Consider the following 14984-nt stretch of genomic DNA (forward strand, 5'->3'; position numbering starts at 1 on the left):
ATGCATGCTTTTATACCTTCCTTGCCTTTTTTGTAATGATTATAAAACGTATTATAGTTTCTGGTCAGCCAAGAGTTCACATGAGAAACGACCACTTCAGCAGATACTCAATATAATACACATTCTCTCTATCCCCTCTTTTTTTGGAAAGTGAAATTTGAACAAAGTTATTCATAACAGATCATAAATAACAAGTACACATTTTCGAATTAAACGGGAAATAGAATTTACAGAAATACACAAACATCCTTATTGAGGTTGCCTTTTATGTTAGTATACTTTTAGATGGATATTTCTTACAATTTCTTACCAGATCAGTACAGTGAGTCCAGGACAGGTCATGGGTGTTGATATACAAACACAGTTCCAGCTTTGAAGAGCCCGTTTAATAAAAATATTTAATAAAAACAAGACATAAACTTTCGTATGTTACTTCTTACACTATACCTAGCAGTATCAAATACCTTTTGAATGATAATATGGCCTCTTAGCGAGAGAATTTCGAGATCGAAACAAATGATCACTTATTTCCGAATTTATTGCTTTGCAAGAGCAAGAAAAAACGTCCTCGTAACAACGTTTGAGTCCACTTATGGAGAAATATATAGTCCAAGGCTAGTAACAGAATGTTTCTTTCTCTGCGACAAAAAGGATTCAGAAATAAGAAGGCATATGACGACGTAGGTAGACTCTGAAAAGCAAGCATCGTTTTCCCCCTTCTTGGCCGCCATTTTGGATTCCTTAAAGACAAAGTCAATTTTTCCGCCCTGTCATCTGATTGGCTAATCCGCGCGTCTAAAAATAGCCTGATCCTAGGAAACGCCGTGACAGTTAGTATAGTACCAGAATGTGGGGAAGTTGATTGCCCCTACTTATGAGCCCCTGGTACCCAACATTTCATCATGTGTTCTTTCAAATTCCAATGCCGTTTTGAGAGTGTGGGTACCCTGTGGTACCCAAAACCCTTCCCAGGCCCTTTGTTTAGCAGATTTGTCACTAAATTAAATAAAATGGACCTTAAGATGCAAGAATGTAATGTTTGAATTACTTTTACTAAATATTTGTTCAGTTTGACAATTTTTTTCGAAAAATTCCGACGTGGGTACCCTGTGGATTTTAACTGAAATAAACAAACACGCCGTACGGCCACACCCAGAGCTTTTTGAAGCATAAACATATATTTTTTAAATCACTATGGAAACGGCTTTCAGATGATATATGTCTCCCAAAATCTCCGAAGGGGGGGGGGGGGGGGGGGGGGGGGGTGGTTCACTTTCACTTTCTGGTCCACGGACTATACCACGGGATTCGTCATTCACACAGTTCTTCAATTCACTTGAAGAGAAAGTGACGAAAAACACTGATTCAAATTCTAGAAATTTCGTTTTTAATTTTTTTTCTAGTAAATGTATTTTCCACCCTAACGAAAGGACACTAAAAGTAACGAAGACTTCGTTTATGTGCGCGCAACACCGGATGCATGCGCTCGCGCACGCACTAGAAAACACGCCATTTTAAACGAGCGCGCGCTGTTTTGATTTTGTTGTTTGTTTTCGTTGTTTGTGTTGTAGAAAGCAAATTTCCCTTATTTTTCGTGGTATTTACTCTTTTATACAGCTATTTCAATAAATGTTGTCCAAGTGCGCACTGCCGCACGCGCCCATAACGCGAGGTGATAGGGTAATAAGTCGTCGCCCTCTTCGATTTTCCCTAACAGGAGCGCGCGATCTAATGGGTATTTTTCTCAATAATCAGTAAAAAAAAAAAAAATCCGGCGCACGGAGAGGACGACTTGTTCCGTTTGCATGATTACGATTTTAATTTGCATATTTTTGCCGCGCTCGTTCAAAATGACGCTATTCTTTAGCGAGCGCGGAAAAACGAAACTTGAAAACAATTTTGCTTCAAAATCTTTCCAGTCTCTATTTCTTTTCCGTCCAGTCACCAGGAAAGACTGAAAATTTAGTTGCCTTTACACTATTTATGTTAATCCGAATTTGATATCTTAAAAGAGAATGAAAGAGCTACAAGAAACGAGATTTCTGAAAGCAACAAAATAGCGACCATGACGTTTACTGTGGCGTCGGCATCTTTCTTGCGCTCCGATTGGATGTTTATGAGACACGTCACCGACCTTAATTTAGGTCGGTAAAAATTGGCGGGAAGCGAACTAGAAAAGTCCGTTGTACAGCACAAGCCAATTTCTAAAAAGCTGGCCAGCGGACTTTGAGAAAGTCTAGTTTTTAGTTAATATGCCGTCTTCGCTGGCGAGTTATCTGGATGGTACAATTTCTTGCATTATCTATCGAAGACACTGCGGCATTTCTTTCTATCTGACGCGTACAATTGTAAAAGGTATCTGAAAAAATAGGTCTTCTGTCGGATACATTTCAGCCGTTTTTCTTCTAACGACAACGTGAAAACTCCAAGTTTCATGCAGTCTACGGAACAGATGCTCATTTGCATAAGCCACTGTCCGGCGTCCTCGATCCCATGCGACGCCATTTTCTGCCATTTGTCATGACAACAGCCCACGCTTTGACGAAGGCGATGTTTTGCGAAGTTTTATTACATAAAGTATAAGGGTCAACTTATCTCATGTTAGCAAATCAACTTCCTAAGAAGTCTTAAAAGGATCAGATTTTGGCGATATTTTGAAGAGAATGAATCACACGAGAAAAGTTCTAACTCACTAAATTTCACATTTTTGGTACATCCAGTCATAAGCAAAGTTAAAAGCCGAGACTCACATCATAGCTAAAACTGTTATTTTACTTAATCTGAGTGAACTCTGAGCACATATTTCCACCTGGTTTTAAATATATTAAACGCTTACGAGCTTGTCTCCAAACCGCAAAGCACGCATGTAATTATATTCTAAATATCTCGAAAAGGCGTGGAAATCGCTGGAAAGTTTGTATTGGACGTTTGATAAGAATTCCATCAGGAATTTGTCTGGGAGGTCTGATTTCCGTAGCACCCTCTTCATTAAGAGCAAGTCCTTAATAGCATAGACATGCAACAACATCCAATAATTATGTTTGCTTCTAAAAACATTTTTGTTACACCTTGTCATAGACTCGTTTTATGAAAATAATGTACAATATTTGAATCTCAAACTAATAAACTCTCGGTGTGTGAAAGATGGGCTCCAGATCCTTACGCGTTAAGAAATAGGAGGATAAATTAAAAAGTGTGTCATTCAATCAGTCTCGACTAAATCTTTGTTCTAGCCGTATAAGCGTGCGTAAATAGCAAAAGAATGAAATGAACAAGTGACCGTGCATTCCAGCATGGCAACTGCCTTAAAAATAAACTTTTCTTTTTCTCCCCAAATTTTGTTTATTTGGACTAGATAAAAAAAATTTTATTATGCGTGAACATTACTCTTTAGGATGAGGTAAAATTTAGAAAATGAAAATGAATAAAACGCTCAAAATATAATTTTATCTCACGTCCTAGAGATTTTATGCTGTGTCGAGCATGATTTTTATTGTAAAATTTCCTCTTCGCAGTATCATGGGGGTAAGACACCGAGAGAGGGGGTAGAAAATCAACGAAAGATACCTCTTAAGCCTCTTTGAAGCTAGAAACATTACTTTTGGTACTACGCCTGAAGAAGGAAAATGCCATTTATATGAAAGTGTAGGCTGTTTCATTTATGAAAGTTGTTTTACCAGCTTTTTTAAAAGCAAAGCGATTTAATCGAATTAAAATGTAAACATATGACCAATGTCAATGTTTGATATAAACAAAAAAAATACTTGCAAAATAGGTTCTCTATGACAAGGGTCATCCAACTGTCATGTGACCCATAGTCCCTAATTTGTCAGGTTAAAGCGGTTAAAATCGAGAGAGTCCTGTTTAAAAATTAATTTAAACCACGCAGTGCATGTTGCAGTGCTCCAAAAAGGTTAGTGAAAAAAAAAAGTTAGAAGACCCATTTTTAGCTATGGTTGCAAATCAGACAGCCTTTGTTACATCAACCGTATGCTAGATCAAAGGTAAACCCCCGTGAGCCAACTAAAAGCTCATCAATGACAAGTAATTTTATAATTACTCAACACCCATATCTTGGTGCTGAAATAAGCAAAGACCTGAACTGGAGCAAACACATCCAAAACATCACAGGGAAAGCTAATAGATCATTAGGGTTAATCAAAAGAAATCTTCGCAAATGTCCAGAAAGTGTCAAGACCCAGGGATACAAGACACTTGTTCGACCTCAGCTTGAATACGCTAGTACTGTCTGGTCCCCTCACCAGAAATACCTCATTGATGCCATAGAAGCAGTGCAGAAGAAAGCAGCACGCTTTTGCAAGCAATGCTGGGATCGGGAACCGGGAACAATGACACGTCTAATGGAAGAACTTGGGTGGCCAAAACTCAAAGAAAGGAGGGAAAAGGCACGATTGGCCTAATTTTATAGAATAAATAAGGGGCTGAGTGAAATTTCCATGCCACCTTATGCAACTCCCCAAATGTACACAACAACTAGACAATACCATCCACAAAGGTTTGCACTATACAGTTGCAAAACTAACGTTTTCAAAGAAAGCTTTTTTCCACACGCAATAAGAATGTGGAATGGCCTTCCAGTTAGTACTATCACTCAGCCCACTATCGATACTTTCCTGGCATCTATTTAGTTTATTTATTCAGTCTGTTATAGTTATGTCTATAGTTATTTTTTTATTTTATTTTATTTTATTTATTTATTTATTTATTTACTTATTTATTTATTTATTTTTATACCTTTACGATATGGCCATATATGCCTTTGTGAAGTATATTATTAAACGTAAACGTAAAACGACCAGAAAGGCGTAATGCGCCATTGAAATTGTTGTGTGTTGTTGTGAACAATAATGCGATAAATTTTAGTGAAGGAAAGAACCAAATACGTCCGATCTTCAAGATATCTTAGAGATGATAATGTTAATGTGAATGATTTACGAAGTTTGGCGACCAGCTTAGAAACTTTGAGTAAAACAGCCTTCTAACTCCAACCCCCAAATGCACTGTTCGGTCTCATTTCTCTTCAGAAGCTCTTTTCCACCATATCAATATTTTTAGTGCATTTCCTGAAAAAAAATTTAAAAGAATTCGGCTAGAAAAGTTGCTCACGTTAAATTTTGAAATGTTTCAAAGTTTGTGCTCAAGTACAGGCTTGGGTTTATTATCATTGAGCTAGGTAGAAAGCTTGATAACTTATATCATTGGTGTGAAACGATGACTTAAAATGGCGTCGCATGGAATCGAGGACGCCGGACAGTGGCTTATGCAAATGAGCATCTGTTCCGTAGACTAATGGCGTAGCGAGGACGGGAACGTGTGCGCTGAAAACTAGACTATCCTTGTTCGCTATGCTAGACATAAGATTCTAGGTTTTACTATAGTTTTTTTGGGAGAATACATAAACGAGTAAATTTTATCTAAACTAGTTTGAAATTGAGCGCAAAGTATAAAAGCCTTTTGGGTTTCTCCCTTGCAGTCGGTTGCCATCGTCGTTGCTATTTCGTTCAGGCACTTTGCCAACAGGTTTTCTTTTAGTGTAACTACGGAGTCTCCGTTTAACACCTCTTACGGATAGGTGCCAAACCTGCTCTTGATTCCTTGTTTAAAGACGCGCAAATATATATTTAGAAAATCAGACTGACTGCCATTCTGATAGCGTTCATCGAAGTTCTTGTCGGCGGTAAAGGAAACAACATATATTACCCATACTACCTCGCGCGGTATGGGCGCGTGCAGCAGAGCGCTCTTTAACAACGTTTTTTGAAATAGCTGTATGTATGTCGCCCGTCATCCCAGTGAGTTTTCCCAAAATAAGGTCTGGTTAGTTTCGGTAAGCTTGAATGTTTGCATAGAGGTTCCTTATGTTATATAAACCAACATATAAAAAAAGTATTTTTTCTAATGGATTAGGTTTCGAGATATAAGTGCAATTTTCAAATGTTCAAAGTATGAATTCTCCTCGTTTTTAAGGAGAAGTCGGGCTCTGATCAGAAATTAAGCCATCTTTGCTTACTAATATCTGAATTTCATATCTTCTAAATTTCTTTAAAATTTGGAATTAAGCTTTTGGTCAGAGGAAGTCTTTGTATGCGGAATCTTGAGCTTATATATTAAGAATTGGAAAATTTCATGCCATTTTTTTCCTCTGTCTCCCAGTGATGAATTTTCACGCGCGCTCATTGGTCAATATGGGTCACGTGCACAATTTCAAAGGACAAATATACAAATATCAGTCGGTAACGTCCAGCCAAAGTATATCTGTCCTGTGAACATTTTTGTGCAGTCAAAACTCACTTTTCGTCTGCTCAATAACTCCTCAAACAAACGCCAAGGTTTCCAAAACGCTATGAAGGCACAGAAAGAATGTTTTATTTCTTTTAGGGAATCATTAGCAATATATCTTTTTAGAATTTATCCGGAAACGCGAAAGCAAAAGTAATAACAAAAACCGTGCACGTCAGCGTGCGCAGAAGACATTTCAAATTGAAAACTTTTGCTTTAATTTCTATTCCAGCTATCGGCAGAACAATGAGAAAACAGTCTAGGTGTAAATCCATCAGTTGAAATGCAAGTTTTCAGCTGAGAAAATTGCTGCATGGATTTTATTATGAATTGCGAATGGCAAAAATAACAGCGCGCGCTCGTGGCGTCATTCCAGTGCACGTCAGCGCGCTGCTATGAAGACACTTTGCATTTTCAGTGTAGTCACTGGGATATAAAATAAATAAACCCATTCTTTGGCTCACTGTGATATCGGCGGATAATGCCCGCGGATGAGAAATGGTCCTCAAAATTTCACAGTTGCCTTCGAAGCTACGCTTCTCGGCTAACTGTTTATTTTTCGTACCATTTCTCACCCTTGGACGTTATCCGACAATATCCCAGCCGCCAGAAGGGGTTTATTTGATAAATACACCACGATATTCGTCACTTCATGATCAAAATTTGATGCGGAATCACCGGCGCTACGAGCCTCCTGACCCCACAACATTTTGATCATGAGGTGACAAATATCGTGGTGTATAAGAGTACATACTACGAAACTATGGGGAATTTGTTAATTTTCTGCTGACCGGAAGCCACAGCGTTATAATAAGCCATAGCCATGACGTAAGTCTTTCGGTTAGGAAGACTGGGTCTAGCATGATAACGAGGCATCCAGTGTTTTGATGAAGTCCGCAACTTGTGAATCTTTGTTCGTTTTTGTAGAAAATTCTCAAATTCTCTCAATTCTGCACTGAATTGTGACCAAAACTACAAGTAGTTATTCCTAGTCATGGATGCACCGCCCGAAATAGGCAAATCTCTAAAGGAAGCCTTGCTGGAGAAGTACAATGACGAGCAATTCGATTTAGATCTCAACTACATCAACTTGTCCCCTCGGAGAGAAGGTACCAAAAGGTCGCTAATTATGTTTTTGTCATTAACTTTGCTTAAAAACTTGCATCACGAATGTAGCAATCTTAGATCTAGTGAACTCTGTATCTAGATAAAGTTTTGTTTTTACTGACTTTTCACGAACATCATAGAGTGATTTTCTTTATTGTTGCATGTATCCATTGTAAACATCATCCCTCGAATAATTTTGGATCATTGATTCCGTGACACAAGGAAGCTAATTAAGAATTCCTTTCTTTCTATTTTTGCTTTGTTAAGTGCCAAGTACGTATTGTATTTTAACGAAAATTATTTGGAATCATAAGCCAAACAGTGCAGATTTCAAAATCGAAATGCATTGTTATTGATTAGTTATATATACTTAAGCTTATTAACTTATTATGGAAAACATTATTTTGTTGCTGTTTAATTTATTTATTTCTCTTAAATTAAGGTAAGTTTTTTTGTTTGCAAGGCACACAAGCTCTCTTTATTTCAATTTGATGCTTGGATGCTGTTGCAACAAAAAACACATATGTCAGGAAAAAAGACAAATGTCTGAAAATGCTGTCATTCGGATTATAAGACTGGTAGTTTAAACAATGTGTGCTAAAAATCTGTAAAAGAGCCAAAACAAATGACTTTATCCATTGTCCGAGAACTTGAGCCTGGTTGGCTTCTAAAAGGTTTAAGTAAAGAGAAGTTTATTCTCTTTCTTTTTGTGTAAGGTTGTATTCACAGATTCCAGGAAATTAGATTCACACCTCTTGACCAGGTGGCAAAGTTCCCTTTGTTAAGATTTTTTTTATTTTTTAAACTAAAGAGCTTTATATCCAGACAAATAATAGCATATTGTTTTAAAAAGATCCCAAAATTGTCTTTTATCGACAAGATTCTCATAATTACCATAAAGTGTTGTATCCAAACACATACAGAAAGCTATTGTTTAAAAAAAATTACAACAAATGCTCTAGATTTTAAAGACATGTAAAACAAATTTTTATTTTCACTTAATGTACATATTTCAAATTATTTTCCACAACAATGCACATTAAAAAATTATCAACATTATATTTGTCATTATTTCAAGTGGCTAGCCATATGCAGATTGTTTACAACAATAACAAATTTGTTATGTGCATAATCATAGAATTTCAATTTCTACATCTTCATTTTTTTAGTGTAGACATTCCTGTTCTCCTCATTTTCTACAAAATGAAATGTACCCTAGCAGTGGCACTGAGCTGTTCTCCCTATTCCTCGAAATTATTGATTCTAAGGAGGTTTTTTTCCTTCCTGTTTATTTGGTTTTGTTTTGACTGCTCTCCTCATTTCTCGAAATTATTGTTCCCTTAAAGATTCAAAGAAGTTCTTTTTTTATCTTCTTCCTCTTTATTTTGTTTGTTTTAGATGTGTGAAGTCTGATTACAGCAGTCCCTATTTGACATCTTCAGCGACCAATCTTGTGATCGAAAATTACTGTCCCAAAGACCTGCTATCTGTCCAAGCGACAAATAGGTGCTATTGAGTAGGGCAGATTATATTGCACTATTCAGATAAAAATTCTCCTAAACAACGGAGACTACAACCAGATTAGCCCTTGGCATGTCAACACTTGTTATTATGTTTCAGAAAAGCAGAATTTAAGAGGTTTTACCATTTAAAAAGGTCTGTACTTTATCTCAGATAAAGCCAGGATATTAAAATGCTATCTTCTGTTTCCAGCTCTTTGCAAGTCACATGTTCTGAACTTCTCCAAGCGGCGCACTATTTCACTTGATAACTGCGATGTGACCTGTGCAGGGTTTCCAGGGGAGATCAGGGAGCTGTGTCCAAATGTCGAAGAGCTTGATCTACATACCAACAAGATATCTGATTGGAGGGAGGTGAGAGAGGGGACTTTTGGTCAATACAGCAAGGCCATAGCAGGGGGGGGGGATGGGGCACTGGGAGCACGTGCCTCCCCCTATATTTTCAAAAATTATAAGGAAATGACCAGTAGGGATGTGGCGGTGCCTCCCTGTGCTGCCCCCCTAATAGTTCGAGGCCTGCTACAGCTATGATACAGTAACATGCAGACCATACTTACTAGAGGAGACTGGTTATAAAAGCCTGCAAACTTCAAAACCGCCAAACAATAAACCCATAAAAGTTGAAGGTACCTGGCACATGGTCACGGAGGTGCACAAACCTAGAGTACCATACGAGATAACATATGGACAAATCAATTACATTGATTGATCACATGTTTTATGCCTGTTACATTCTGAGCTCTACAGCCCTAGAGACAGGTCTTCTGGAATTACGCGCTTGTGCGGAAGCGCGTAATTTGGCTTTTTCCACGTAATCCGCGTAATCCACAAATTTCCACGTAATCCAGCATAATTTGGCTAAATTTTGAAAGACAAAACATTTAATTGCACAGCTGAAGGGTTCCTACCTCTATTTCTGGTAAAAAAAAGAGAGATATTCTTCGTAAGAGTTGATGTTTCGAACTGAATTTCGAAAACAAGTAAAATGACTAGGCATTTTTTGCTAAACCGCGAAGGCCTAGGACTAATAATAAAATACCTTTTTTTATAGGCTGGTAGCTAGGGGCCAATGAAAACTTGCCTAAGATATTTTCACGCAAAAAAATCACCTTTTCAAGTTATTTCTTTCCTTCGGTACAAAATGTAGTTTGGGCGTAACAGTTGAGATTCCTTGTAATTTAGCGCATAATTCAGTAAAGAATCCTGCAAAATTTTGATTTTTAAAGAAAAATGTATTGCAAGATCCTGCATAATTTAGCACGTAATGATTGATTTTCCGCGTAATTTAGTAAAGAATCCCACGTAATTTTGAGTTTTTTCCGCGTTATTCCAGAAGCCCTGTAGAGAATTAGTTTTATACCATCATTATGTTTTGTTAAAGTGCAGAGCAGGATTTAAATTCTAAAGAGAGTTAAACCCTATTGAACAGTCCCAGAGAGCTTATACAGCAAGCATAATTCGATTCTTACATAATTCGGTACTTACACAGCCAAATGACATCCAGCCAAAAAAAAACAAACAAAGAGTTTGGCCTTTGATGATTGCCATGTTTCCTAACCAGTCTCCTCTGTTGAAATGTTGGTTAACTACTTTATTAGCATGATTCCGCAACATTGTGCCTGCTGCTGGTCCTTTTAGTGCTTTGCCCCCCTCCCTCCCCCCTGACCCCCTTTGTGCCTTTCCCAGGCCTCATTGGCAAGGGGATTCTAACAAACAACACCATTTGAAAGGAGGGTCATATGAAAAATAATCCCTCCTCACCCTATTAAAATACATCAACAAAGCACAGTTTATGGGGCATCTATACCCTTGGTACCTACCAGGTAGGCATCCTTAATGCACTACACCCTTTAAAAATATTTATAAGCAATGAAAAATCAAATAAATTTTGAGGATTGAGAGTTGAGGATCTAAATTTATATAACTCATAGCATAGAAATAAGGTTAAGTTTTAAGTGTTGAACGCTTTAAATAAAGGGGATTTTGGGTACTCTCTAAACACCCTACACTCCCCATAATTTGTCTTGCTTTGGGAGCTGGTAGCACTTTAGGCCTGTAGCCAGAATCACGATTTTACCGAGACAAAGCTAGCCACTTGATTTTAATAAATCGAAAAAAAGCAGGTGTTTTATCTCATACTTTTCAATTGTGAAACACTAAACATCAAAATTTTACCGAGGCAAGTGCCTCACTTGTCCTGTTAAAACTAAAATCATTTTCTTGACAGGTATTTAGCATATTATTCCAGCTGCAGCGCCTAGAGTGCCTAAACTTGAGTAACAATCCCTTGCCGACAGAAGACACAGACTTCACAGAGCTGCTGACAGAGTCTTGTCCATCAGGGGTGCCACCAGTCAGACAGCTCATACTTAACGATACCGCGGTGTCACTGGCCACAACATATAAGCTCTTGGATTGCTTGCCAGGGTAGGTTAAGTAGTGATTCAGAAATCATTTCTTCCATACAGAAAGATTGGAAATTTCGTTGAGGTGGGCTGATATCCAGGGGGTGAAATCTAGTAAACCTTGTTCTCTATGCAAATACTAAATTTCCAAAAAATATTCCTAAGGAGATATTACCCGTTTTTTTTTTCTTGCCGGTGGGGAGGGGTGGAAGGGTCGTTCCTCATCAACACTTGGTACCAACTATTGAAAGATGAAGCCTTTGAAACATTTTAAAGTTAACAGGCTAGAGTCATTTTTCATTTTAATCTAGATACCCTATCAATTTATTAATTATTCTTTTCTTCCATTAACACTATGTACATCCATCCTTTAATCTTTCCAGGGTCCAAGTATTGTTTGTCAGCCTCAATGATTATGACACGATCCCCAATACTGACAAGACCTATCCCAGCATCAAACATCTCTTTATGAACAACCACGCCATACAAGACTGGGCAGAGATTACTAACATTGGCAGAATCTTTCCCAAACTTGAAGAACTGGTAATGTCGGAATCTCCAATGGAAAACATCTCCCCAACTGGTGAACTCTTCCCTAACCTTCACACACTTAAGCTCAACAAGACAGCAATTGGACGGTGGGCAGACATCGATGCATTGAACACATTTCCCTCTTTGAGAGATATTCGACTGCTCGGAATTCCCCTTATCGAGAATTACTCCGATAAAGAGCAGCGCCAGTTGCTAATTGCAAGACTTCCCAACATAACAAAGCTAAACGGTACAAAGGTTGACGAGGAAGAGAGAGAGGATGCGGAGAGGTTTTTCATAAGACATCATATGGATGATACTAATCCCCCACAGAGATACCGTGATCTTGTACAGCAACACGGAGTGCTAGACAAATTAGCAGATGTTGACCTTGACCCAAAAACAGTCGCCAACGTCATTGTTCGCTATGAAGAGCAGTCACCATTTAGAGTTGACTTAGATTTGACACAAACTGTGAAGGAGCTTAAGAAGTACTTGAGTAATGAGCTTGGTATTCCCTCAAATAAGATGGTGCTGCTCCATTTAGACCCGGTTGGGCCTTTTGGTGCAGTGGAGATGAAATATCTCAACAACCCTTTGTATTACTACAAGGTTTACGATGGCAATGAATTGCTTGTGCACAGAAAGTAGTCTACCTAAAACAAATAACAGATTTTTATTATTATCGAGGATTCAGTGGGTCACAAGATCGAGGGGAGGGGGTAGGACAAGAGAGGACCTCCCCTCCCCACGCTTTGCTGACCTTGATTTCCGGATCGTGAAAAATGTTTTTTTTTTATTTACTTCACTGTGGAGTTCACTAGAAATTATCTGACTTTCTATTCAAAAACACAATAGCTGGAAAAACAAAGTCAAACTTTTTATTAAATTTTTTTTATGACATCAGTTTCACATTGTAAATAGTCTTGCTTTAATTTTGAAAGGTGAATTATCGCGGCTCTTATTAAGGCTAAGGGGGTTTTATTAATGTTTTCTTTTGAAATAAAATTGTAGTGATGGATAAAAAGGTATATGTATGTGATTTCTATAAATTATTCCAGGTGTGTTGTAATTATATTAGACGCATGACACTTAGATTGGGATTGGGCTCTAAAGGATAGGGGTATTGGTCCTAAAGGATAGAGGTATGTCCCCCAAAGGATAGGGGTATGGAGTCTAAAGGATAGGGGTATGGGCCCTAAAGGATAGGGGTATGGGCCCTAAAAGATAGGGGTATGGGCCATAAAGGATAGGGGTATGGGCCTTAAAGGATAGGGGTATGGGCTCTAAAGGATAGGGGTATGGGCCCTAAAGGATAGGGGTATGGGCTCTAAAGGATAGGGGAATGGGCCCTAAAGGATAGGGGTATGGGCCCTAAAGAATAGGGGTATGGGCTCTAAAGAATAGGGGTATGGGCCCTAAAGGATAGGGGTATGGGCCCTAAAGGATAGGGGTATGGGCTCTAAAGGATAGGGGTATGGGCCCTAAAGGATAGGAGTATGGGCCCTAAAGGATAGGGGTATGGGCTCTAAAGGATAGGGGTATGGGCCCTAAAGGATAGGGGTATGGACTCTAAAGGATAGGGGTATGGACTCTAAAGGATAGGGGTATGGGCCCTAAAGGATAGGGGTATGGACTCTAAAGGATAGGGGTATGAGCGCTAAAGGATAGGTGTATGGGCCCTAAAGGATAGGGGTATGGACTCTAAAGAATAGGGGTATGGGCTCTAAAGGATAGGGGTATGGGCTCTAAAGAATAGGGGTATGGGCCCTAAAGGATAGGGGTATGGGCTCTGAAGGATAGGGGTATGGGCCCTAAAGGATAGGGGTATGTGCTGTTAAGGATAGGGGTATGGGCCCTAAAGGATAGGGGTATGGGCCCTAAAGGATAGGGGTATGGGCCCTGAAGGATAGGGGTATGGGCCCTGAAGGATAGGGATATGGGCCCTAAAGGATAGGGATATGGGCCCTTATAATAGTTAGTCAACGCGCACCTTTTTTTTCACAGATGAAGCCATTTGGCAAAAAATATACACACCCGAGAAGGTTGAATCCTTTTTCATGCCTTCTTGCCCGGTAATGTCTACCCACACTTGAGTACATTTTTCATGAGAGCTAATCGGCTTATTCGTTTCGGTACAGAGCCACGACCCAAAGGAATAACTTTTTCATCATTCTAACAGCGCGTTGCTTTACAATAATAAGCAACCAAATTACATATTTACCATGTCACGCAGATTTATTACCTATACCGTCGTTTTGTGCGCGCGAGAAAACACAAAATACACGAACTTGAAAGCAAAGTGATTTCCATCACGATCTAAAGCACCCCAAAGTATATCTTTTCCAGGCTGGGAAAGTTCAGGTCAATCAAATCTTGCATTGGTTATCCTAGCGAACTGTCAAGGTGGCTACAGTTGCTCGCGTTTTGCGGCTAACTTCCTGATATATTTATCGCTGTGTCTACTTGCACGGCTTCCGGTAAAGGAGGAAAAAAAACTAGCTGCACGGCTGTCTCCCATTTTCTCGATTTTTAGCCTAAATAACAAGTTTCTGGCTCTGAAACACTTCCACGATTATTAAGAACAGCCAAGAGATGTTTTTTAGTTTGAGCTGTGCATTGAGTGACCCGCAAATGCTCGGCACAGTATGAACGAAGCGTGGAGTTCGACACCTCGTTTTCGCCATTACATCGACATTACAGCTGTGCAAGGAGAAAACAAGTAGATGCGCTTCCCTTTTTTCTATGTCATCAAGCCAAAATGAAAAGTTTTGACTTTAAAAACCTCCCACCGTTATTTAGAACCGTCAAACGATGGCTTCGAGCTTGAAAAAAATTGCAAAAGGCGACATGCCATATATTCCTTCCTTCCTTTTGTCTTTGTTTCCGCTCTGATTTACCAGCTTGTATTCTTGTCGTATCCTTGTCGTGTCTCTATATCTGTGTTTTTCTCGTACGTTCTTGCTTATGCACACAGCCTCCAGATCTCCAAACTAGGATTTTTCCCTAACATTCAAGTGCACCCTAGCCCGTTTAGCTCTCAAGCTATTCTAGGGTGCCCGCACCGAAGCATTGTCCCCCCTTGGTATGCAACTCTAGGTTTTTTTTTTTTTCCTCTCCC

At 38.9% G+C, this 14984-nt stretch overlaps 1 protein-coding gene across 1 annotated transcript; it reads left to right on the top strand.

The window, feature by feature from the left end:
* The first annotated feature begins 7156 nt into the window (after positions 1–7156).
* LOC5503816 (tubulin-specific chaperone cofactor E-like protein) lies at positions 7157–12890 on the top strand. The gene is made up of 4 exons (XM_001624724.3): positions 7157–7409; positions 9121–9281; positions 11155–11354; positions 11716–12890. The coding sequence occupies exons 1-4, from the start codon at positions 7295–7297 to the stop codon at positions 12512–12514; spliced, it is 1275 nt and encodes a 424-aa protein (XP_001624774.2). The 5' UTR covers positions 7157–7294; the 3' UTR covers positions 12515–12890.
* The last annotated feature ends 2094 nt before the right edge of the window (positions 12891–14984 follow it).

Source organism: Nematostella vectensis, chromosome 9, assembly GCF_932526225.1.
Source record: "Nematostella vectensis chromosome 9, jaNemVect1.1, whole genome shotgun sequence".
Taxonomy (NCBI): Eukaryota; Metazoa; Cnidaria; class Anthozoa; order Actiniaria; family Edwardsiidae; genus Nematostella; species Nematostella vectensis.

What these genes read in the sequence shown, in the direction of transcription:
- LOC5503816 (XM_001624724.3), top strand. Translation starts at nt 7,295, where the DNA reads ATGGATGCACCGCCCGAAATAGGCAAATCTCTAAAGGAAGCCTTGCTG. An exon ending in AGATATCTGATTGGAGGGAG is followed by an intron (nt 9,282 to 11,154) that starts GTGAGAGAGGGG and finishes TTTTCTTGACAG; the next exon opens with GTATTTAGCATATTATTCCA. An exon ending in CTCTTGGATTGCTTGCCAGG is followed by an intron (nt 11,355 to 11,715) that starts GTAGGTTAAGTA and finishes TAATCTTTCCAG; the next exon opens with GGTCCAAGTATTGTTTGTCA.